The sequence below is a fragment of the Pocillopora verrucosa genome, chromosome 2 (genome assembly GCF_036669915.1).
Source record: "Pocillopora verrucosa isolate sample1 chromosome 2, ASM3666991v2, whole genome shotgun sequence".
In the NCBI taxonomy this organism is placed as follows: domain Eukaryota; kingdom Metazoa; phylum Cnidaria; class Anthozoa; order Scleractinia; family Pocilloporidae; genus Pocillopora; species Pocillopora verrucosa.
In genome coordinates this window covers 20,083,530-20,107,524 of record NC_089313.1, presented here as the reverse complement: position 1 = coordinate 20,107,524, position 23,995 = coordinate 20,083,530, and the positions used below count along the sequence as shown (strand labels likewise).

At 38.3% G+C, this 23,995-nt stretch overlaps 2 protein-coding genes across 4 annotated transcripts; both read right to left on the bottom strand.

Annotated features, from left to right (window-relative positions):
- Positions 1 to 117: 117 nt before the first annotated feature.
- LOC136278937 (Fanconi anemia group B protein-like) lies at positions 118 to 7,450 on the bottom strand. The gene is made up of 11 exons (XM_066162235.1): positions 6,574 to 7,450; positions 5,805 to 5,882; positions 5,262 to 5,367; positions 4,305 to 4,372; positions 3,973 to 4,050; positions 3,369 to 3,500; positions 2,988 to 3,030; positions 2,621 to 2,747; positions 2,003 to 2,468; positions 1,198 to 1,412; positions 118 to 683 (listed from the first exon to the last, which is right to left on the bottom strand). The coding sequence occupies exons 1-11, from the start codon at positions 7,447 to 7,449 to the stop codon at positions 287 to 289; spliced, it is 2,586 nt and encodes an 861-aa protein (XP_066018332.1). The 5' UTR covers position 7,450; the 3' UTR covers positions 118 to 286.
- Positions 7,451 to 8,442: 992 nt separating this feature from the next.
- On the bottom strand, positions 8,443 to 23,613 carry LOC136278931 (uncharacterized). Of its 3 annotated transcripts, none has more exons than XM_066162219.1 (11): positions 23,535 to 23,613; positions 20,869 to 20,961; positions 19,389 to 19,481; positions 14,814 to 14,851; positions 14,351 to 14,458; positions 13,575 to 13,638; positions 11,930 to 12,069; positions 11,269 to 11,570; positions 10,256 to 10,509; positions 9,635 to 9,913; positions 8,443 to 9,462 (listed from the first exon to the last, which is right to left on the bottom strand). In XM_066162219.1, exons 1-11 carry the CDS (start codon positions 23,587 to 23,589, stop codon positions 9,350 to 9,352), a joined length of 1,539 nt encoding a protein of 512 aa, XP_066018316.1. In that variant the 5' UTR covers positions 23,590 to 23,613; the 3' UTR covers positions 8,443 to 9,349. The 3 variants fall into 3 exon arrangements, with proteins under 3 accessions (XP_066018316.1, XP_066018318.1, XP_066018317.1); XM_066162221.1 differs by having other exon boundaries at positions 13,584 to 13,638; XM_066162220.1 differs by having other exon boundaries at positions 19,389 to 19,478.
- Positions 23,614 to 23,995: the final 382 nt, after the last annotated feature.

The window sequence follows — 23,995 nt, the reverse complement described above, 5'->3', positions numbered from 1 at the left end:
TATTTTTTCCCTAGAAAAATAGTGGTAAGTTTCTAAAGAAACTGTGTTGCTGCGTCGGTGGGAGTACCACATGGTAATTTGGCATTGCCAACTGAGTTGATAACGTAAGCTGGCCACCGTAAAGAGTTTCAGAGCTGACGTCTCGAGTTAGCGAAGGGCTGACGCTCGAAACGTCAGCTTTGAAAGTCTTAACGGTGGCCAATTTACGTTATCAACTCAGTTTACATTACCAAATTACTTAAGAGAAACATAATTGACCCTCGCGACCTAGACTCGTCCTACTGCCTCAGACTTCTGCAACAGCTTGATCAACTCTCAATTGATCGTTGACAACATCATCCCAAAATTTTTCAAAATCACACATTTCACCTAGCCCTTCATTTCGTGTCATTTCCCTGACCCTCTTCCGTTCAAAACTCTCCCTTAGAACTGCAATGCTATCACTGTCGTCGCTTCCGCGTAGAAGACCACGCTCGTTACTGGCGAGTGGGCCTGGATGGGATTTGTTGGGGTTCTGCAGCATGTTGCGAAGATTCTGCTCCAAGTTTGTAATCTCCTGATTTATAGCGCTCAGACTGTTCTTAACGTGAGTAAAGTCCAGTTCAGGATCTGCTAAAATGCGCACATCGTCTGGGAGGATTTGCCGAAGTCTGTGTAGGAGCAGGAATACTTGATTCTTGTTTCTATGAGAAAATGAATTTTATTGAAGCATTTAAAAGGTATTTCACGAGGAAGTGCAAGTTTGAGCGAATAAATAATCAACGTATGACAACTGAAGAAATGTTACGACTTTAGAAGAACATTGACGGAAAAGGAAAGAAGGAAAGAGTGTTAGAAATAAAGCAAGGAAACAGAAACTGTTTCAGGAGCTAATTTTAAATTAAATAATTTGCACCCTCTGGAAAACGAAACGCTGCTTAAAAATTCAATCGTTGCATACTCGTTACTTTCATTTATCGTTCATTCTCTCACTCACTATTGAAAAATTCACATCAGCATTTTGTAAAAGGTTCACTTCATTTTACCAAAAACTTGGGAAGACACCTCCAGATTGCGTGACAATTGAGAAATTCAAGGCAAAAAGAAAATTTTCATCGACCTGCAGCTATGCTTAGGGTGACCAGCGGCTATGCTGAGGGCAACCTGCGGCTATGCTGAGGGCCTCTTAACAACAAATAAACAATTGACAGAAGTTACCTGGTAATAAGGGTTACTTTTCCCCCTTGAAGCTCATCTTTTAGAAATATGCCCGTGCCACATAAAGGGCCATTCTCACGAAGAACAGAAATGAGTTGGCCAAAAATGTCCATGTGGTCTCCAGGTTCTCTCTGTACAACTGGCACCTCTTTAATTGAACTCTTCAGAAGTGCAATCATATGGTGGGGACGTGAAATACTGCCTTGTAATAAAAGCTTGAGGGGAAAAATAGGAAATACATTAACTTACAACTGAAGTGAAACACTGAAATGAGAATAAGAGAGATATTGTGAGAAGGTTAGGTTTGTCTTTCAAAGGATAGGATCTGTAACCCCCTTTTGTTTGGGTCCTAAGTTCTTTGGGTATAAGGGGTAATGGGATGTCTAAAGGCAGGACCTTTTGTCAGAAAGTGAAAAAGCAGAGGGTAAGGAGTTTGAGTCCTAGGGGACCTGTCATTTATGAGGGAGGGGGGGCGGGGGAATGGCTGGTGCAAATGGAGGGGGGGGGGGTCATTACATTTAATGCAACTAAGAATGGGAAGGTTACCAAAAATTTAAGCTTAGTGTGGGGAGGGTCAGAAGGTTTTGAACACATGAGGGGTAGAGTTAGTTTTTTTCTGCAGGAAATTTAGAGAGGGAAAATAAAAACTTCACCAGTCATGGTAAAAAAACAGAGGCACTAGCCATCCCTCCTGCCTCTAAGAAATGACAGTTCCCTTAGGTGTTACATCTTGGCACAAACTCCATCAATGAATAATCCTCTGGTTGAGGAAAGAAGCATTGAAAATGAGTTGCATCAACATTACCTCTGTTTCAATTGAGACTGATCTCAGGGCTGCAATATCTTGATGAAATGATTTGGAATCCAAGTTCCTGCTCACTTGTAGACTGCCATCCATAACCTGTGCTGCACACAATGTTACATGTCCACAGTGCATGGAATGCTGCTCAATACTTCCATTACCATGATAACTTCTCCATGTCATCACAACAGACATGGGACAACGGTCTGACAATGTGAATCTTGGTAGGGAACACACAGCTGTCAATCTGGTTTGGTTACTTGATGACAACTGCTGGAGATCGGTCAAAGGTTGAGAATGTTCCACTTTTTTCTTCTTTGAGATTGGAGACTGGACAGAGTCTGAACTCTCTTCTTTCTTTGGATGTTGATGATGACATCTGTGATCACTACAGTACACAGTCTTTGATGAATAGGAAGTATCCATAGTCTGGCTGCTCACAAGTCCAATTGTGAGATCACATACAGCCCTAAAATGTTTAGTAAGAAAAAGTGATGATAAGTTTGTGTTGCATAACATCTCCTTGTCTTGAAATCCAGAACTCTCTACCCAGAGTGAAGTGCTCTTACAGTTATCCCCATTTCTTCAAATGGCCATATGGAATTGTATAACAGTTTTTACCTTGCACCAATATTCTCTACATCAACACCTATTATCCACTGGTCATACAAGATACGCTGCCATATTTCCTTGACATTCAGGGCTGATTCAGGCTCTGAACTCAGGGGGCCACTCATGTCTGCCTTGACTGTGAAAACAAGTTAGAGAAAGCCAAATTACAGCACAGCCCACACATTTCTCCACAAGAAACAGCAAATAAAGCTGCTTCAGCAGCAGAGCAAAACTTGTAATTTTTTTCAGATTCTGTGTAGATTTCTTCTGAAACACATTGACCACAAAAGGGGAAAGAACAACAACATATTCAAATTCCTTTTTTTTTTTTCCAAGGTGGTCTAATAGCTGAAAAACAAACCATTATTTCATTTACCTTCTCCAAGATCCCCTTCCAAGAGACACTGGAGACCTGAAGCCTTAAAGAGAAAATAAATTTAAGCTATTATTTCTTACATCTTGTTAACTAAAAACAGTTAAGGTATTTAATAAATCAATATTCTACTAACCATGACTGATAAAATGGGTGAAAAGTTAAGATTTATTGGTTGTTATCAATAAAAACCCTGTGGTTTGTTAACATGACATCATTATCATTATGATCATCTTTATTGTTATCATTAGCGTTGTGGTTGTCATCATCAAAATTATTACATCATTATTATTATTATCATTAATGCTATTGCTATCATCCTTCATAAGAGTGTTATGTCCATTCACACTGCTCATTCATCAAATCTTGTATCAAGGGTCAAACCTTTTTCCTTTTCTCATTCTTGCCTGATCCTGAGGGACAAGTTATGTCTTTCAATACTTTACAACAGTGTTCCACCATTTTCAGTTTTTCATTCAATTCCATTTTAGCCTCACGTAAACTAGATCCCCTGGCCTACAATGGAAGAGTTTAGAGAAGCACAAATGTCACTTTCACCACAAATATTTAGAGAATGAGTAGAATGAGCAGTAGAATTAGAAGTAAACACAGAAGAGGAAGGAAAACATGAGTGTACAGAGAATGGAAAGCACCAAAGTGGGGAAAAGAATTGAAAGTAGGGGAGTAACAGGAGGAAGAGAAGCAGGAGAAAGAACCATGTTGAGCACAAACCAGGAGAGACAGACAGAATGAAAAAATAGTAGGTTAGGGATAACAAACAGGTGAAGGTGGCTGAGAAGGATGGAGAAAAAAAAACAAAAAACAAGAAGCAGCAGGAAAAAGGAAGAGTCTTATGCAGAGTGGATAGGGTGAAAGAAAAAAGGAAACTAAAAAAAGGGAGAGAATAAAGGAGAAGAAATACCCTTATGTCAAAAATGTCTTTCTTGTTATGCTTGGAAGTTTATCTTAAAGGTACAAGTAAGCTAACCTGTAGGGTTGTCCTCAGTGCACTTGCAGTTTTCTGCAGCGAGTCTGTTACTGTTTGTGACTGGGCAGAAGGTGAATTCTGCAAATAACCAGATCTATTAAGTATCTGATGACCACCAAGAACAGCATAGCATTCTACTCAACTGAATATGGTTATTTACTGTTGAATCAAGATAGCATAACAAAACAATAAAAACTAGCATTGTTCTGAAATACAAACAAAATGGAACTCAAATCAATTTAATTGAATGATGAAGTTATTGTGAAGGCATCAAATCTAAGAAAATTTTCTTTGCCATAAAATTAAATTGCTCTCTTTTCCGAACTAGTTACCTGATTGCTTTCAATGGCCACCATTCCTTGTGTAACATCTAACAAATAAAACTTGGAAAACTCTCCAGCTGTCATGAAAAAATGGAAAGTTTTATCATTTATCTTCTTCAGGAAGGCAAAAAATTATGAGGTACCAACAGAGATCAAAGAAAGAAAGTCATGTAAAATTCAATGAAACAATATATGCTAAATCTTATTCCAGGTTTTCCACAGGACATAAAGCAACCAAGAGTTTTCCTACTTCCTCAGAATGGGACACAGTCCATAGCAGGTCCCTAGTCCCCTCCACACATACACACATTATGTCAATGTTCTCCTACAGTTCTCTATCACTCATTCATTACTCCTGGGTGGAGAGAGATGCTGTGAAAGTGAACTAATTGTGATGTTATGCACAACAGTGGTCTTTTAATACCAGAGCACATCCTAGGTGCCTGGAGGTTGGCTGCCACTTGATTGCTGTGGAGAAATTAATATTCCCGACACTTCATGGACCTAGATGAGAAGCTGGGCCCAGCTGTTCAAAGAGTGAATACCAACAGATAAATTGGTATCCAGCAGATAAGTGTTAACAAAAAGTATTGTACTGTCCACCAGATAGAGATTTATCCTGTGGATAGTGTTATCCACCCTTCAATGGAGAGGGGCCTGGTACATGGCTAGCAAAGCACCACCCACCCCATGCAATTTGTCAATTTTCTCTGATAACTGGCTGGAACCAGAGGATCGTTTATACTCCTGGGTGGAAAGAGGTACACTTCATCAGTTTCATGAGGTTTTAATGAAAAATAAAAATTAAGCATTATTTCATACTCCTGAGCACTGTGACCGCTTCAGTATCTGCTGCAAGAACATGACACAGTGACCTAACCAGAGCTAAAACGCAGCCCTCTTTATATGGTGGCAGTCATGCTTATGAAATATCACACCATTTAATCATGCACAAGAAACCCTTACTATCAGAAATGGTGAGATTTGGAGGCAGTAAAAGAACTTGCTCATTTCCATTTTCTAAGAAGTCATCTGTGAGAACAAATGCAGCCTCCTCCCATTCCCTCAAAACCTGCCAAAAAAACTATTATTAATAACAATTGTTTCAGTATTGTACAGGTGCAATGCTGCTCATAATCTGTGATCATACCTTGCCATAACATTTATTTAATGTTTGTGTTTTTTATTTACCAAATAAACCAAGGAAGGGAAGGAAATTAACTAGAATAAATCTGTTATAAACCTCATCAAAGTTACTAGACAGCCATCAATAATACCAAATTGGAAACAAACACATTCTGGCATGAAATTTAGCCACAGAGTTCTGTATAGTAGCTAGAAAACTCTCTGATTTCAAATGCCCATTAGACTCTTTAACACTAACAGAAAAACCAAATTCTCTCGCCATTTAAAGTGTTTTATTATTAAGCGTTCAGACAGTGCTACATACAAGTAAATTAAATAGAGCGTGACCATTTTTAAGTTGAGTAAATTTTAACTTAATCTTACCTGCTTCTTTCTGCAGTCAATCAAAGCAACCCTGTTGGATTTTGATGCTACAATTACCATTGCCTCAGCTAGAGTAAGCTGAAATTGAATAATATCCAAATGATTACAAATTAGTAAATTTTCAATTTGTAAATAAACATCTTAAATTATCACTACCCTAATGGGATCTAGCTTGAGGCATATCCAACTGGGTTATGTGCACAGTGCAGCCAAGAAGCTGAACTTCAGACAACCAATGAACAAATCAAATAAAAAGCAGGTAAGGGCTTAAAACATTGACTTCCTGATTACAAAACTGGTTATGAAAGAACTGTGATAGAAGACTTGAAATATTCTGAACAGTATTCTTTTTCCTCATATTTCAGTGTGAAAAATTACAAAGGAAATTCACCCTGATCACAGGCTGCTATAGGTATCAAAGACTCCCATCCATTTTGTTGATATCTACATTGCAGCTTCTGTGAGTCTGGGTCAGGAAGGTAATCTGTGACACACTGAAGTAAAAAACAGCAAACCCACCACTCATTAAAAAAGCTCAAATGTTAAGCATGTTGTTGGCTACAGTGACTGAGGTTTAAAAAACCTCTCTCAACTGACAATAACTCTACAACAAGTCTAATGATAATTTCCAATAAGGTTGCCGAAACATTAGTCCCTAAGACCGACAAAAGTCCCCATCAGACTACCCTCTGCCAGACAATCAGAGTACATGATCAAACATTATTTCAAAATAAGTTCAAAACATTTACTGCCAAAGTATATTTGTTACCTCTAGAATCCACATTCTGTAAGGGTCTTTAAATGGCAACTGCCAGTAGGTTTTGAGCCTTCCATTCACAAAGCTTAGGAGCTGTCCTCTGTTTGTTGCTAAATACACATTCACATTATCATATGCAGAATTACCCCCAAATTCCCCTACATTTAAGGGTTCTCTTACATGGCAGCATGTTGCTATGGGAACATACAGATTTGGAACCAATGAGACTTCTTGAACATCTTTATGAGTATGATTGACACATACCCATCTTTTTAAGGTGCTGGCATCATCTATCATTTCTGATTTTACTCCCATGGAAACAACTTGGCCTCTTAATAACCCACACCAAAATATATTAAATTCCACGCCTGATCTTTCATCCATAGAGTTATCAACCGTTACAGAATCAGTTGTAAACTTCTCAAGAACGGTATCATAGCATGCAAAGTACATAACCCCTTCAAAATTCCAACAAACTGTGGGGCCATCACAAAAATAAAATTCAATATTCTGTGTTGGTGAGACGTGACTTATCTCACAACTGCCTTGCAGAATAACCGAATCATAGTCTTCTAGAAGCAATACATGCAACTTCTGTGTGCTGGAATGCTTCATACGAATCTGGCCTAGCAAAATAAAAGGCTGGTACATTCCTGTGGTTGAGTTCATCAAACATTTTGCAGATACGAGTTCTAGTTTGCATCCTAAAATTCCAAGGGGCAACAGTTTCTTTGCAGTTCTTGTGAAGGATCTAGAGGATTTAGAAAAGCCGAAGATTTGAACTTCAATACAGTTTTCATCGTTGCTGCCCGTATTTAAAAGAGAAAAGAACAGCACGTCGCCTCTAAAGGTCGTAAACACTTCGCTAGCGGCCAAATCGTCGGCCATCTTACTGAGTATAAGGCAAGCCACGAAATTCACTTCTGGTGGTTACTAACCCCCAGTCTTCCCTGAGTCTTCCGGAAGTTCTAAGGTGAGGTGCTATGCGACCTAGCCGTGAGCCTGTACGACAACGTTTTCCCTACACTAATTAAAATAGAAATTCCACGCCCTCACAGAAACGCTAAAGGTATATTGGAATAATACCTATTCTAATCAGTGGAACGAAAACATTGCCACAAGGGCTTTCCCTATTAATACCTCGAGAGTTACTTCGGTCTTTTTGTTAGTCATTAATTAGTTGTTCTTAAATACTCTTTGTCCACAAACGTTGAATTTAAGACTGAACGATGAAAAAAGGCCCATTTATGTTAAAACTGACTTATCTGGCCAGTCAGGTCCGACTTAGTATAACTAATTACCGGGATAAAAGCTCGATAAAATATCGCAAAATTACGTGTTTTGACGTGTTCACGTGTTCAGCGACTAGGGATTCTCACAAGGAAATAGAGTCCATAGTTGGGGTCTACCTTAGGGAAACCTTGTCAAAACTCCATCATCTTTTCCGTATATTCCTGGTCCTTGATGCTATTTAAACACTTCCTTAGCTCGCCATCGGTGTTTCCTGTCATTGTTCATAGAACGTTTTCAGACGTAATGAATTTTAAATCCCATTAAGATTTTTGTTACAATGCTGTTGCATGCTTCTACGCCTCCCCAACACACACTCCCCTTTATTCAGAGGACGAGCAGAATAAAAATTTTTTAGTTACAATTGCAACTCGCTATCACTATACCATCTAAGCGCAAAGCCAACCAAAGGTCTTAAAAATGGTATAAAAGGCATCCACCATAACCTTACCAACGTAGATAGTGATTTTTGTGTGTAACGAAGCAATGAGCATCGGAGCCGTAAGAGGCTTGGGAGGGAAAATAGTTTCGCCGCAAATCACAGCGCACATAAAACCGAGAAACAAATCAACCTGCTACACAGGCGATCCATGACGGTTTACGGCTATTTCCTTTAATATAATTCATTGTAAGAAATCTACAAAGTACCGGCTTGCTCTAAATAGATAAAGCATAATAGCTCTCAACAAAAGCGAAAACATTAAAAATTTTAACAAAAAACTATCAGCACTATTTATAGTGATGGTCGTATTTTGTAGATCGGGATCATCATTAAATGTTGCTATATAAAAAAACCTGGTAATGGCTAAGGGGCTTGCTTTCAGGTTGTCAGCACGTGATTTTCTCACGAAAGTTATAGAAATGTACAAAAGCTAGAAGTAATGGTGTTTTAAAAGCATTCAACTTCTCTGATATAGCTCAAATCTAAAGGGTAAATCAACAGGCTACCCGTAATTAAATAAGGGGTAATTTAGTGTTAACAACTGGGTTGAAAACGTAAATTAGCCACCGTAAAGGGTAAAAAAGCTGACGTTTCGAGCGTTAGCCCTTCGTCAGAGCGATTAGAAATAAGCTTAAATAAGCTTTCTTTTCGAAAAATCGCAAATTTTCTCTTTTCGCTACCTTATTTCTCTTCTACAGTTCTATGAACATTAAAATTTTCTCGCCTTTTTTTGCATGACAGAGGCTGTTTCCTACATTTGAAAATTTTGTTTGGATTTTGGCACACGGCTAGCAAAATTGGTGCGCGAGGGAAGAGCTTTAAGACGATACAAGATGTCGTTCCCAGTCTCTTCACGTCATAAAATTAATTTTGTGTTTCCTATGCTAATAAGCTAGAAGGACTGTACAAGGAAAAGGCAGAATAAAAGTAATCTAATTGTCCTACACTCCCTTCACGTTATACGTCTCAGAGAAAAACAGCGATACTATGTCGGAGGCAGTAGACATTCATCTCGTTCAAGAACGTATGGGGTCCACCGTAGCCGAAGCTAAATTTTTAATCGTCACTCTCGATCTCTTCTTTATCACTAGCACTGTCATCATCACTAGCACTGTCATCATCACTAGCACTGTCATCATCACTAGCACTGTCATCATCACCATCCGCAACTGGAAAAAAATCAATTTAAATATGAACCTCATTATCTAGACTTAAAAGCCATCGAGATGGGTGAGGGGCTGTTTAAATTTCTTACTTTGTTAAAGTTTATGCGAGAATATCTCATCGGCCACCGATGACTTTATTAAAGGACATGATTCTTTATTTTTTAATGTGACTGACCTGCGAGCCTGTCAACTTTTTCAAGTATCTCATCCAGTAATCCGGTTATAACGTCACTAGAGCTTTGGGAATCTGTTGATATCTGTAGGTTAGGATCAATAGGCAATGAAGCCTCGCCTTCCACCACGCCGAAGTCAGCGGCTACATCTAGTCCTTGCGAAAAAATTTCATGATGATCTGTCCTTTCCTGTTGATCGTCGGCGTCGGTCTGAACCTCTGCATCTTTGGTTTTCCCTTCCTCCAACATCTCATGCTCGTTGTAGCCGTAGATAGAGCCCTCTGACAGCATTATGATTACGAATTAAAATATATACGTATTACTATATAATATAAGATAGTCTACAACATCATGAGTTCTTCTTGTCCCACAATTGTCAAACTGGAGTGGAAAGGTTCATAGACATTAATACTATAGAGTATTAAGCCGATGATTTGTATTGCTCACACTCACGAAAAATGTGAATTGACAAAAACTGAATATTCGGTTCCTAGTAGCTGCAGTCAATTACACAGATTGTTCATTATGTGTACTTACAAGAAAGTTAATATTCTCTTTGCAAGTTGTAACATTTTTTATTTAATTAGTATTTTCGTCAAAACCAGTTAACTTTAGGAGCAAACCTTTTTTGCCTGGCTTCAACATCCTCACTCCACCAATCTGTGTTTTGAGCATGTCAAAGAGTTTATACTCGAAGTAACATGTCAGACTGTCTGTTTCCGCTGATTCCAATTCGCATTTCTGAATGAAAGACGACACCTCTTCAATAAGTTTAAAGATGTTGGGCTTCTCCTCGACCAAAGCATTGTCATTCTTCTTATACTTCTCGATCAAAGAGTAAGCCAAATCACACTTCTCTTCAATATTTGCCATGACTCTGAGCAGGGAGAAAATAAAACGATATTTTCTTAATGTGGTTTATGAACGTTGTGTTATTTCCAAATTCAGTTAGAACTACGGTTGATTAGTATAAATCTACAAGTTTTCTATCACAAATGCTGCAATCTGATTGGCTAAGCTAATCGCTTTCTATTTAACGAATAGATTCCATTTTGTCGAGCGTCTGTTCAGTAGTAGATCACAGCTTATGTTAAAGAACAAATTGTGACACACAAGGAGCAGCTGGGTGAGTCAGGAATGTTCTCGTCACATCTTGATGTCTCCTCTGATCTATATTTGAGCAGATGCATGGTAACATGAAATCTATTTGTTTTACAAGGTAAACATTTATGCATCTGTCCTCCGGTAGATCATAAATAAGAAAAAATCAAAATGCGTGGATAATTCAACTTATCACATAATTAAATAAATTAAAAATAAAAGTGATGTCGCCCTGCGTCTGTTCCGTCATCGATCACAGACGACGTCAGAATGTGGTGAGAACAAAAAAGTGGCACACGAGACGCAGCTGAATGTGTCACTGATGGGTCAAGAAAGTAATTTTCGAAGTGATGGTGTACTTTGAAGCCTTCGTTTCTCTTCTCTCGGTGTATTTCGAAATCTCTTACTATTTCCTCACATGCACACTTCAAGTAAAGTTCATTTTTAACAACCAATTACACTACCCACATGACTGAGAACACCTTTTTTGATTTTTTCAAACAAAACTTTCCTCACATGAAGAAACTCTTCATACCTATCCTGAGCGTCCAAGGGTGCTATCTTCTCGTTAGTTTTATTATCAATCTCACTTTTCAGCGTGCTCTCTCCGCTCTTCAAGCATTTTCTTAACAAAGCCATGTGTTTGGTAACTCTGTCTCGCAGGTAAAGTTGGGTTTGCAAAATTGAGTCTTTCTGATCCTTCAGTTTCCTTCTAGACTTCTTAATCAACTCGAAATGATCCTCTAACTTTTTAGTTTCCCTGAAAAGTTCCCCACGCGTTCCGGTGGCCATGTTGGTAACTAGCTCACATTTGTGATCGGTATGTTTGCCATACACCTAATGGAGATCAGCAAACAAATATGACTGCGCCACCTATAGTACCCTCTTTATACTCTGTTGGCAACAACTGATTCCCCCCCCCCCCCTTCCCGCCCCTGTTCCGTATAAAGAGGAGCATCTTGTGTTGATGTATATAATTCAATAAGGTTTCGTTAATTCCAGGCACTGAAAAAAAAGTAAAACATCCCGGCCTAGACATAAAAATAAATCTTCTTTTACCTGGACGCCAATGCTTCCTATTTCAGAACGGCACGAGCGTATTCTCCTTTGCAGTCGTTTTTGGAAAGTCACGAAATTGCGTGACATCCCAAAAAACGGCCGCTTAACTTTGAGTCAAAAAGAACTAGTGTGTATACCTGACAAACTAGGCAAATAAGACACTTATCAGTGTGACAGTACACTTTCAAAACTTCATCGTGCTCCGGACAAACGTATTTCTTCCGCTTTTCCAAGGCCTTTTCGAATTCTGAAGGCTCTTCACTTGAATTTTCCTGCGCTGTAAGTTAGATGCAAAGAAGATGTTAAAACGAGTGTGATGCCGAATAATTCACCTAACACTCCAACTCTTCCTCAGCATTGAGCACCAAATATCCCTTCCCTCCTTAGGGCTCTACGATCACAATAATCGAAGACTCCTGCTAGATTTGAAATGAAGTCATCTTCAATTGGGAATCGAAAGTAATGTAGGGCCTTTTCGTTTTAATAACTCGAGCTACTTACTCAATTAATTACATTCAAGTGGTTTGTTTGTATTTACTTCGCGTTCTCAATGGTACTAGCATAAGTATCGTCTATAACCCCGACTTGACCTCTGAGGAAATGCAGCTAATTCTAATATAGGCATGCAGTTAAAAGCTGGCTGTCGATAAAATAGTCATAAAAATGTTATATCTAATCTTGAAATAATTTTACTTGGTTAATAAACCTTTTAAAGAGATTTTTATTTTTAAGAACAACTATAAATAAAGATACAATTGCATCAAAACAGTTAAAACAGTTAAAATGGAACCTATAATTCGGCAGAAGTCAAAAAGCGATAATGCGCGCTTCAAACTTTTTAAACCCAGGGTCAAACAATACAATAAACAGCATATCTGTTATGTGAACTGACACCAGAAATAGTACTTAGCCAATCAGAGCGCGTGTTACATCGGCCATAAGTATCAGCCTACAAGCTAACACTATCCTTTTAAAATTTTCCTCACTAGCCGAAAGCCAATGAATAGAAGTTTCAACAAGTGTTTCGGATTGACCAGCAGCTTGTCACAATCTGGTTAAGGAAAACATGAAATTCTATACAGAAGCAGGTCTGCACCACCAAAAGCACAAAAGAGAACAACACATTAACGGAATCATATATACTTAAGGCACCTGTTGGTCGAGTATCGGTCGACATGTCGACTAAATGTCGGTTGATACATCGGCCGACATCCCGACCAAGTATCGAATGATACGCATGTCAGATGATACTCGGTCGACATACAAAGATACTTTACATCCACTTTATCTACATTTGACCAACACTTGGCAGATACTTTACCAACACACGGCCGACACTTCTGTCACTTGATCGGCTCTTGATACTGAGCTCTCTCTTCTCAACTCAAATACTCACTTATTTTCTCTAGCTCTACGAAACTCTTCTTCCTTGTCTCTTGTGGGTAAGGGGAAGAGGCTTAGAGACGGCTGCCAATTCCCATCGAAACAATGGCTAACAATACACATATACCACCAGCAGTCCACCGATACATCACTGACACTCGACCAATATGCTGTCGACTGTTGATCGCAACGTAATGGTCGAGGTGTCGGCTTGGTGTCGACTGACATTACCGACCAAGTATCGACCAATAGTGGCGACCAACGGTCCACCAACTTGAATAACATGGCGATCGACTGTCGGCTGACTTTAGGTCAATACTTGGCTGACATATGCCTTAAGTGCACATGATCCCATTAACGTTTCAATAAATCTCATTACTCTCAATCATAATGTATTACCTCCAGTACCTTCAGTTGGTATACATGCACGCCCTGTTTTATAGTAATCTTCTATTCTGAGCTCCTGTTGATTAAGAGACAGCTGCCTTCAATAAGGAATTCTCATCCTCTCTTAGTGGTAGGAGAGGTATTTGATACCAGTATGTGATTGTAAGGTTACATGTTCCTTGCATTTCCTAATTCATACACATCCCGCAAAGCTATAATATTACTTTCTGTGGCTTATGTAATAGACCTGATTTGCATTTTCCTACCTGGACTGAAGCTACCTAACAAAATTTTCTTTGGTGGTCTAGGGAAGACTAAAATCAGTATAAATGACCGTGAATATATGGAAATCATTCATGCTAACGGCGGATTAATAAATGAATATGAGAATGATCTTTGCAGTGATGAACACCACTTAAGCAGTAATGTAAGAAAGTCTGAAAAAATTTAGGCCTCTGTACCGAAGATGAACCCATGACGCAGCTCTGTGATACTGCTGAAATGCTCTACCAACTTAGCGCACAAATTAAGCCAACTGGGAGCTAGTTATTATGTTGGTTTGATATGACTACTATTTGGAAACCGCAAACAAAGACAGTCCGCATTGTCAATTAAGATACAGAGTCATCTCTTAGTTGTTTCTCTCTTTTTTTCAGAGTGTAAGTAAGACAAAAGATGGATAGATTTTCTAAATCTAATGCCGTCAACCCTTGGGTTTCTTTGTTACTCAAATTTGATGTCCAAGATTTCATTACAATAGCATTCAATATTGTGTCTTTGTAACACACCTCTAAGCTCTTCCTATTATAAGTTGACATAAAAGTGATACATTGATATCCGACACTGATGTTGATGCTTATGCCATTCTTAATGATAGAGTCAGTGCCTTTGACAACCTGAAGAATAAGAATATTACTTTAGAGTTTAGCAATAAAGATGAGTTATTGACCAAGCTGTACATCATGCCAAGTTCTTTAATGTATCTTTCTGGACTGAGATGATACCAATATCCAGCTATCTTAGCTAAACAGCTAGGATTTAAGTCAAAGAATTGCTGCATGAATTTCCAAAAACTGTTGTGGTTTTCTTTGTTTTGACCATTGAAAATGTCTTCGTGAAAAAAAGGTTGCCTTAAGGTTACAGAGAGTAAAAATTACCTGCCAATAGCCAATCAAAAAACAATGTTTGCTTTATAGTCCTGCCTGTTCTTATAATTAGCTCTACGAGTCAAGTATCATGTCCTTCACTTACAACAAACTTAACATATGTCCCACTGTTACTTGATTTTCCTGTTAAAGAAAGTGCAACAGAAATCAGAGAAAAAAATTAGCACTCAACAGCATTCTTTACATTTGAGACATGGGGTCTCCAATTTGAAAACAAGGGTCTCAGCACCTTGGAAAGTCTTAGATTTATTACTTGCCAATTGTACTAAATGACAGGGGCAAGAGGAGTTTTTCTACCCCTACAGTTCAATTTATACTTATAATGCATAGATACTGTACTAATTGGAGCTCACAACACGAACCACATGCTTGCCATTTTTTAATGTCAACTGCATGTACTTACCGTCCCTAACTGCAAGGGGTCTGGATCCTAATATATTACACTTTTCCCCAAACAAGTGAGAGGAATTATATGCAAGGGTTACATGCCAACTAACATGTCAACATAAAGAAACACGTTCGGTGCTCTACAGAACTTAGAATGTTCAAAGTCCACAAATCAAGTCTTTGTGGTGGTCTCCTTTCTCAACTGGGGTATTTGTGCACTGGCTCTGGTGTTGAACATAGACTTGGAGAATCCACTTTCTCTGTTGTATCTTCTATCATTTCTGGGAAACTAGCAAATTCACCACACTGTCTTGGCCAGAATATTCTCCAGGTTTTGTTGTACTGGACACATCCACAAGTGATGGAAGGGAAACACCCGGATCACTCATCTTCTAACCCTGGGCCTCCTTAAAAAATCTCAACCATATTCTAAAACTCATTCTTCCACCTCGGAACTTGAAGATTGATATGCTGTCTTCTTCAAGGGATCAACATGCACAAATTTTACATGGTTCCTGCAGTGGACAAGAGAAGTGTGTGGACCTTTCACCTGGTAAATCCTCCCTTTAATCCATCTTGCAACTAAATGACACTGGTGCTTTACACAGCAACTTGCCCACAGAAGCACACATATGACAAGCACTGGCCCTTTCTTCAATCTCACCACCTATTCCAGACCACCATAATTATCCTCTTTCTAGAGACTTCATACAACACATACCATGGTGCTCTTGATATAGATCATTCAATAGACATTCCTAATACATATCAGGAAAAACAACTCACAAGCCACACAACAAACATCCTTGGTCAACTGACAATTCTTGCCTATATGGAAATTATGGCTGGGGCCATGCATGCAAGGTGAAGGATGCGGACTAGCATGGGTTAAGATGGGTTCCTTCCTTGTAGTCAAAGCTATGTCTTCAACAGTAACCAGCAGCTCATCCAGGTAACTGATCAAATAAACTTCTTCTTCTAATCTGTCATAAGCAGTCCCTGATACAAGTCTGGACAAAGCATCTGCATTCATATGTTCAGCTGGTATCTTATACTCAATCTTGTACTGGTACATGGCTAAAATCAGGGCCCATCTTTGCAATCTGGCTGCTGCTATATAATGGAGGCACCCCTGTCTTCGGACCAAAAATAGTGAATAAGGGCTTGTGATCTGTTAGCAATGTAAACTTGCAGCCATAAAGGTATGAATGAAACTTCTTCACCACAAATACAATGGACAACACCTCTTTTCAATCTGTGAATAGTTACAATCACTGGCAGTGAGAGTCCAAGAAACAAAGGTGATTGGTGGTTTTTCCTCTCCGTTCTCCATCACACGAGAAATTACAGCTCTTAACCCATGAGCAGATGCATCACATGCTAGGCGAGGTGGTTTCTTCAGGTTCCAATGAACTAACAAAGGCAAATCTCGTAATTTCTCTTTGCTCTGAACAAATGAAAGGCTCAGAGCAAGAACGACCCCTTGATTTTTCGGCCATTTTTGAAAGTGTTCAGAAGTAGTTGAATTTTGGCATGTGGACTTAGTTTTACTCGATATACACTGTTTTGGTTTTTTTTTCGCTGGTTTACGCTTCGTTTTCGAGAAATAACGTATGCAAAAAACCTTGAATTTCGTAGCGGCTTTCATTGAATGAAGCCGAAACAAAAGAAGCCTTTTGTTTCATCAAAACATTACAGCCCCAGAGAACTTGCATATTCATACCTAGCTTAAAGAAAGAGCATGTTTTTTGTTTTGAGTTTAAAACACTGTTTGGCAAACGTAAAATATCCTTGAACAAACTCGCGCTACGGCAAAATTGAAGACAAAACCAAAGATACGTTGACATAGCCAAAAGTTTATACGAAAACGCTCCTGTCGAACGCTTACGCGAAGGAGTGTCGCAGTTTTATTTAACGATAAAATTTAAATAGCGTAATCGAATGTTCTCGTAGCACAGTCGGTTAGGCATTGGACTCGCAGTCAGACGGTCGGTACGGCTCTTTTTTAACAAATGTCTTTTTTTTCGCTCACCTTTTTTTTTTCCTTCTCTTTTTCAACTCGGGAAGAGGCAAAGCCATTTTCGAGAGTTTGATACGTTGACATCGCCAAAAGTTTACACGAAAACGTTCCTTTCGAACGCTAACGTGAAGGACTGCTGCAGCTTTATTTCACGATAAAATGTAGGCTGTATTAACGAATGTTCTCGTAGCACAGTCGGTTAGGCATTGGACTCGCCGTCAGCCGGTCGATAAAGTTCTCTTTTTAACAAATGTCGTTTTTTTTTTTCGCTCACTCATTTTTTGTCCTTCTCTTTTTCAACTCGGAAAAGGCAAAGCCATTTTGAGAGTTTGGTACGTTGACATCGCCAAAAGTTTATACGAAAACGCTCCTGTCGAACGCTAACGTGAAGGACCGCAGTTTTATTTCACGATAAAATTTGAACTGTGTAGCTAACTGTCTAGCTCAGTCGGTTAGGCACTGAACTCGCAGTCAGACGGACGGGTTTAAGTTATTTTTTTAAAAAAATGCCTTTTTTTCGCTCACTCTTTCTTATGAAAATGTTGTAATTTTTTCTTTTTTTTTGAACTCTCAAAATAGCTTTGCCTTTTCCCGAGTTGAAGAAGAAAAGAAAAAAGAGTGAGCGAAAAAAGAACACTGTTTAAAACGAACTTTCAGACCGTCTGACTGCCTGTTCGGTGCCTAACCGACTGTGCTTCGCAAACATTAATTAACATGGCGCGGATTTTATTGTTAAATAAAGCTGCGCAGTCCTTCACGTTAGCGTTCGACAGAAGGATTTTCGTATAAACTTTTGGCGATGTTAATTTAATTCTCTCTTGCATTCCTCTGTCCACTTTCAGGGTATGTCCTTCTGCAAAAGGTCATGTAGGGGTGGAGGGTAATTGCCAAATTTTGTGACATGTGAAATATTCTGTCTAAAGTACACACAAGACATGCATTTTGTCTAAAATTTGTGCTAAAAATGGGATCAGGACCTCCCCCCTCCCCCTTGATACTCTTCAGTAACTAATTTTAAAGCATTAAACCTCAATTGCATGCTTTGCCTTTTTAAGTTAAGGGGTCAGTGTGGGGAGGTGCTGAATTGGTACCCCATAAGTCTTCGTCAGTGATTTGTTTAGCCAGTCCTTCACAAAATGAGAAAGGTAAATTTGACCCCCCCCCCCAGCTCTAACCATTCTTTTGTGCAAGACTCAGCCATAAAAGTGTCCTATGCTAAGCTCCTAGTAAAAGAGGATAGCCTCTTTTGGAGTAGTTTTAACTCCACTGCCTCTTACTTGCGTGTATTGTAGTTGTGCAAAGAACTTCGAGTACGTCATTCATACCCGGAAGTGAAAAAGGCAGAAGTTAAACCAGTGCTAAAAAAATCTACAGAACAGTCAAAAGGTGGAAGATTTATTAAAGTTTACACGGCAACCAGGTGGACAATCAGACATAGTTAGATGCTACACTGGTTTGCAGATTTAATGAATGTAACCGAAGAAGTTACAATTCATAGGGTCTATGAATTGTAACTTCTTCAGTTACATTCATTAAATCTGCAAACCAGTGTAGCATCTAACGATGTCTGGTGGAAGATTTGTTCAGAAATATTTTATTTAGTTCAAATCACTCATTTACCTTGTATATAAGCTTTGAATCAAGATAAATTTAAAAAATACAGAGGAATTAAAGCTTTACTACTTTTAAAACCATTAATGTATGCAGGGGGTTGCCATGATGTAGTTATACTTGATTTTGCAAGATCTGTTACCTTAAAACTTGAAAAAAAAATTATAACCCAGAAAGACTCTTTCTTTTTGTCCTTTGATGAATTAAAACCTTTCAATCTGACCACATCCAAAAACTGATCCACACCAAATAAGTAAATATCGTAACGCTACTCATAGGGTGAAATTAGAGGAATCCAATCAAAACTATAACAAAATTCTTGATAGAGAATGGTTATCTTCAACCTGATCTGAGCACCAGTAATTGGACAGCATATATATTGACAGGTGACATGTTATGCCTGTGTAAGTGGACAATACTTGTCATGTGTGCACAATGTTGTCACGCAATCTGTGGTTTTTTTTTTTTACCAAACATACAATCACCTAGGTCCTGAGGTTGACTGGAACTGCCAATAAGCTAGTCATTGAAATTACATGTAGAATCTAAAAAAGATTATTTATGTGTAATATTACCAGTAATTAATACTCAAGCTGCACTTATTAAAAAATCAAAGTTTCAAAGAAAAGCAATTTTACTTACCCTGAGTAGTTTGTTGCTGCCCCAAAAAACTTGAGGTGGGTTTACTTCCAAACATGCTGGTTGTAGTTCTGACAGGCTCACCACTCCCAACTGCTGATTATTTGAGAAAATCATATGCACCATTACTACATACCATACAAGTGAATAGTGCCCTTTGTGAGTGCTTATTGACAGGTTTTGAACTAATTTGCAAGTACTATACACCTCCAAGCAGATCAAGAGACAAAATCCTTCATTAGCAATTTAATGTCCAACCATTTTTTGGTTTCTTTGTGGTATGTACTAAAACAGTAAATATTCGTTTCTGTGTCAGTGAAAGTGGTAGATATTCACCTTGCTGCTTTGTGGCATGGTAAGTGTCCACCACTATTCACCTCCACTTCAGTAACTAATTTTAAAGCACTAAACCTCAATTGCATGCTTTGCCTTTTTTAAGTTAAAGGGTGAGTGTGGGGAGGTGCTTAATTGGTACCCCATAGGTCTTGGTTAGTAATTTGTTCAGCCAGTCCTTCACAAAATGAGAAAGGTAAATTTGACCCTCCAGCTCTGACCATTCTTTTATGCAAGACTCAGCAATAAAAGTGTCCTCCTTAAGGCTCCTAGCAAAAGAGGACCGCTTCTTTTGAAGAAGTTTTACTTCTGCTGCTGCATACTTGTGTGTATTGCAATCCTGTAAAGAACTTGAAGTGCGTCATTCATACCCGGAAGTAAAAAAGGCAGAAGTTAAAGTAGCGTTAAAAAAATCTACAGAACAGTTAAAAGGTGGAACATTTGTTCAGAAATATCTCATATAGTTCAAATTACTCATTTACCTTGCATATAAGCTTTGAAGCAAGATAAATTAAAAAAATACAGAGGAAAGCTTCGCTACTTTTAAAACCATGAATATATGCAGGGCAGGGGTTACCATGATAGAGTTATACTTGATTTTGCAAGATCTGTTACTTTCAAATTTGAAAAAAATTAAAAATTATAAATTATTACCCGGAAAGATTCTTTCTTTTTGTCCTTTCATGAATTTAAACCTCTCAATCTGATCACATCCAAAAACTGATCCACACAAAATAAGTGTTGTAACGCAAACGCATAGGATGAAATTAGAGGAATCCAATCAAAACTATAACAAAATTCTTGATAGTGATTGGTTATCCTCAACCTGATTTGAGCACCAGTAGGACAGGGTACTTGTCATGCTTGTAATTGGACAACATATATATTGACAGCTAGGTGACATGTTATGCCTGTGTAAGTGGAGAATACTTGTCATGTGTGCACAATGTTGTCGTGCAATCTGTGGGTTTTTTTAACCAAACATACAATCACCTGGGCCCTGAGGTTGACTGAAAGCGCCAATGGGTAGTTATTGAAATTACATGTAGAATCTAAAAAAGATTATTTATGTGTAACATTTCCATTAATTAATACTTAAGCTGCACTTATTAAAAAAATCAGAGTTTCAAAGAAAAGCAATTTTACTTACCCTGAGTAGTTTGTTGCTGCCCCAAAAAACTTGAGGTGGGTTTACTTCCAAACATGCTGGTTGTAGTTCTGACAGGCTTGTCACTCTTAAATGCTGATTATTTGAGAAAATCATATGCACCATTACTACATACCATACAGGTGAATAGGGCTCTTTGCGAGTGCTGATTGGCAGGTTTTGAACTAATTTGCAAGTACTATACACCTCCAAGCAGATCAAGAGACAAAATCCTTCATCAGCAATTAAATTTCCAACCATTTTTTGGTTTCTTTGTGGTATGTACTAAAACAGTTAATATTCACTTCTGTGTCAGTGAAAGTAACGAATATTCACCTTGCTGCTTTGCGGCATGGTAAGTGTCCACCACTATTCACCTCCACTTCAGTAACTAATTTTAAAGCATTAACCCTCAATTGCATGCTTTGCCTTTTTTAACTTAAGGGGTGAGTGTGGGGAGGTGCTGAATTGGTACCCCATAGGTCTTGGTCAGTAATTTGTTCAGCCAGTCCTTCACAAAATGGAGAAAGGTAAATTTGACTCTCCAACTCTGACCATTCTTTTATGCAAGACTCAGCAATAAAAGTGTCCTCCTTAAGGCTTCTAGCAAAAGAGGATCGCTTAATGGAAATGTTACACATAAATAATCTTTTTTAGATTCTACATGTAATTTCAATAACTACCCATTGGCGCTTTCAGTCAACCTCAGGGCCCAGGTGATTGTATGTTTGGTTAAAAAAACCCACAGATTGCGCGACAACATTGTGCACACATGACAAGTATTGTCCACTTACACAGGCATAACATGTCACCTAGCTGTCAATATATATGTTGTCCAATTACAAGCATGCCAAGTACCCTGTCCTACTGGTGCTCAATTCAGGTTGAGGATAACCAATCACTATCAAGAATTTTGTTATAGTTTTGATTGGATTCCTCTAATTTCATCCTATGCGTTTGCGTTACAACACTTATTTTGTGTGGATCAGTTTTTGGATGTGATCAGATTGAGAGGTTTAAATTCATGAAAGGACAAAAAGAAAGAGTCTTTCCTGGTTATCATTTTAAATTTTTTGTCAAGTTTGAAAGTAACAGATCTTGCAAAATTGAGTATAACTCCATCGTGGCAACCCCCTGCATATATTCATGGTTTTAAAGTGGCAAAGCTTTCCTCTGTTTTTTTTTAATTTATCTTGATTCAAAGCTTATATGCAAGGTAAATGAGTCATTTGAACTATATGAGATATTTCTGAACAAATCTTCCACCTTTCGACTTTTAGCACTACTTTAACTTCTGCCTTTTTTACTTCTGGGTATGAATGACGCACTTCAAGTTCTTTGCAGGATTGCAGTACACACAAGTAAGCAGCAGAAGAGGTAAAACTTCTTCAAAAGATCAAGATCAAGAGAAAAAATCCTTCATTAGCAATTTAATTTTCAACCTTTTTTTTGGTTTCTTTGTGGTATGTACTAAAAAAGTTAATATTCACTTCTGTGTCAGTGAAAGTGGTGGATATTCACCTTGCTGCTTTGCGGCATGGTAAGTGTCCACCACTATTCACCTCCACTTCAGTAACTAATTTTAAAGCATTAGGCCTCAATTGCATGCTGTGCCTTTTTTAAGTTAAAGGGTGAGTGTGGGTAGGTGCTTAATTGGTACCCCATAGGTCTTGGTCATTAATTCGTACAGCCAGTCCTTCACAAAATGAGAAAGGTAAATTTGACCCTCCAGCTCTGACCATTCTTTTATGCAAGACTCAGCAATAAAAGTGTCCTCCTTAAGGCTCCTAGCAAAAGAGGATCGCTTCTTTTGAAGAAGCTTTACCTCTGCTGCTGCTTACTTGTGTGTATTGCAATCCTGCAAAAAACTTGAAGTGCGTCATTCATACCCAGAAGTAAAAAAGGCAGAAGTTAAAGTAGCGCTAAAAAAAATCTACAGAACAGTTGAAAGGTGGAAGATTTGTTCAGAAATATCTCATATAATTCAAATTACTCATTTACCTTGCATGTGAAGTTTGAATCAAGACAAATTTAAAAAAATACAGAGGAAAGCTTTGCTACTTTAAAACCATGAATATATGCAGGGGGGGGGGGGGTTGCCATGAATGAGTTATACTCGATTTCGGAAGATCTGTTACTTAAAAACTTGAAAAAAATTAAAAATGATAACCTGGAAAGATTCTTTCTTTTTGTCCTTTGATGAATTTAAAACTCTGAATCTGACCACATCCAAAAACTGGTCCACACAAAATAAGCAAATGTTATAACACTACGCATAGGGTGAAATTAGAGGAATCCAATCAAAACTAAAACAAAATTCTTGATAGTGATTGGTTATCCTCAACCTGATTTGAGCACCAGTAGGACAGTGTACTTGTCATGTTTGTAATTGGACAGCATATATATTGACAGGTGACATGTTATGCCTGTGTAAGTGGACAATACTTGTCATGTGTGCACAATGTGGTCGCGCAATATGTGGTTTTTTTTTTACCAAACATACAATCACCTAGGCCTGGAGGTTGACTGAAACCGCCAATGGGCTAGTTATTGAAATTACATGTAGAATCTAAAAAAGATTATTTATGTGTAACATTACCAGTAATTATAATACTTAAGCTGCACTTTTTAAAAAAATCAGAGTTTCAAAGAAAAGCAATTTTACTTACCCTGAGTAGTTTGTTGCTGCCCCAAAAAACTTGAGGTGGGTTTACTTCCAAACATGCTGGTTGTAGTTCTAACAGGCTCGTCACTCCCAAATGCTGATTTTTTGAAAAAATCATATGCACTATTACTACATACCATACAGGTGAACAGAGCTCTTTGCAAGTGCTGATTGGCAGGTTTTGAACTAATTTGCAAGTACTTTACACCTCCAAGCAGATCAAGAGACAAAATCCTGCATCAGCAATTTAATGTCCAACCATTTTTTGGTTTCTTTGTGGTATGTACTAAAACAGTTAATATTCGTTTCTGTGTCAGTGAAAGTGGTGGATATTCACCTTGCTGCTTTGCGTCATGGTAAGTGTCCACGACTATTCACCTCCACTTCAGTAACTAATTTTAAAGCATTAAACCTTAAACTGGTCCACACAAAATAAACAAATGTCATAACACTACGCATAGGGTG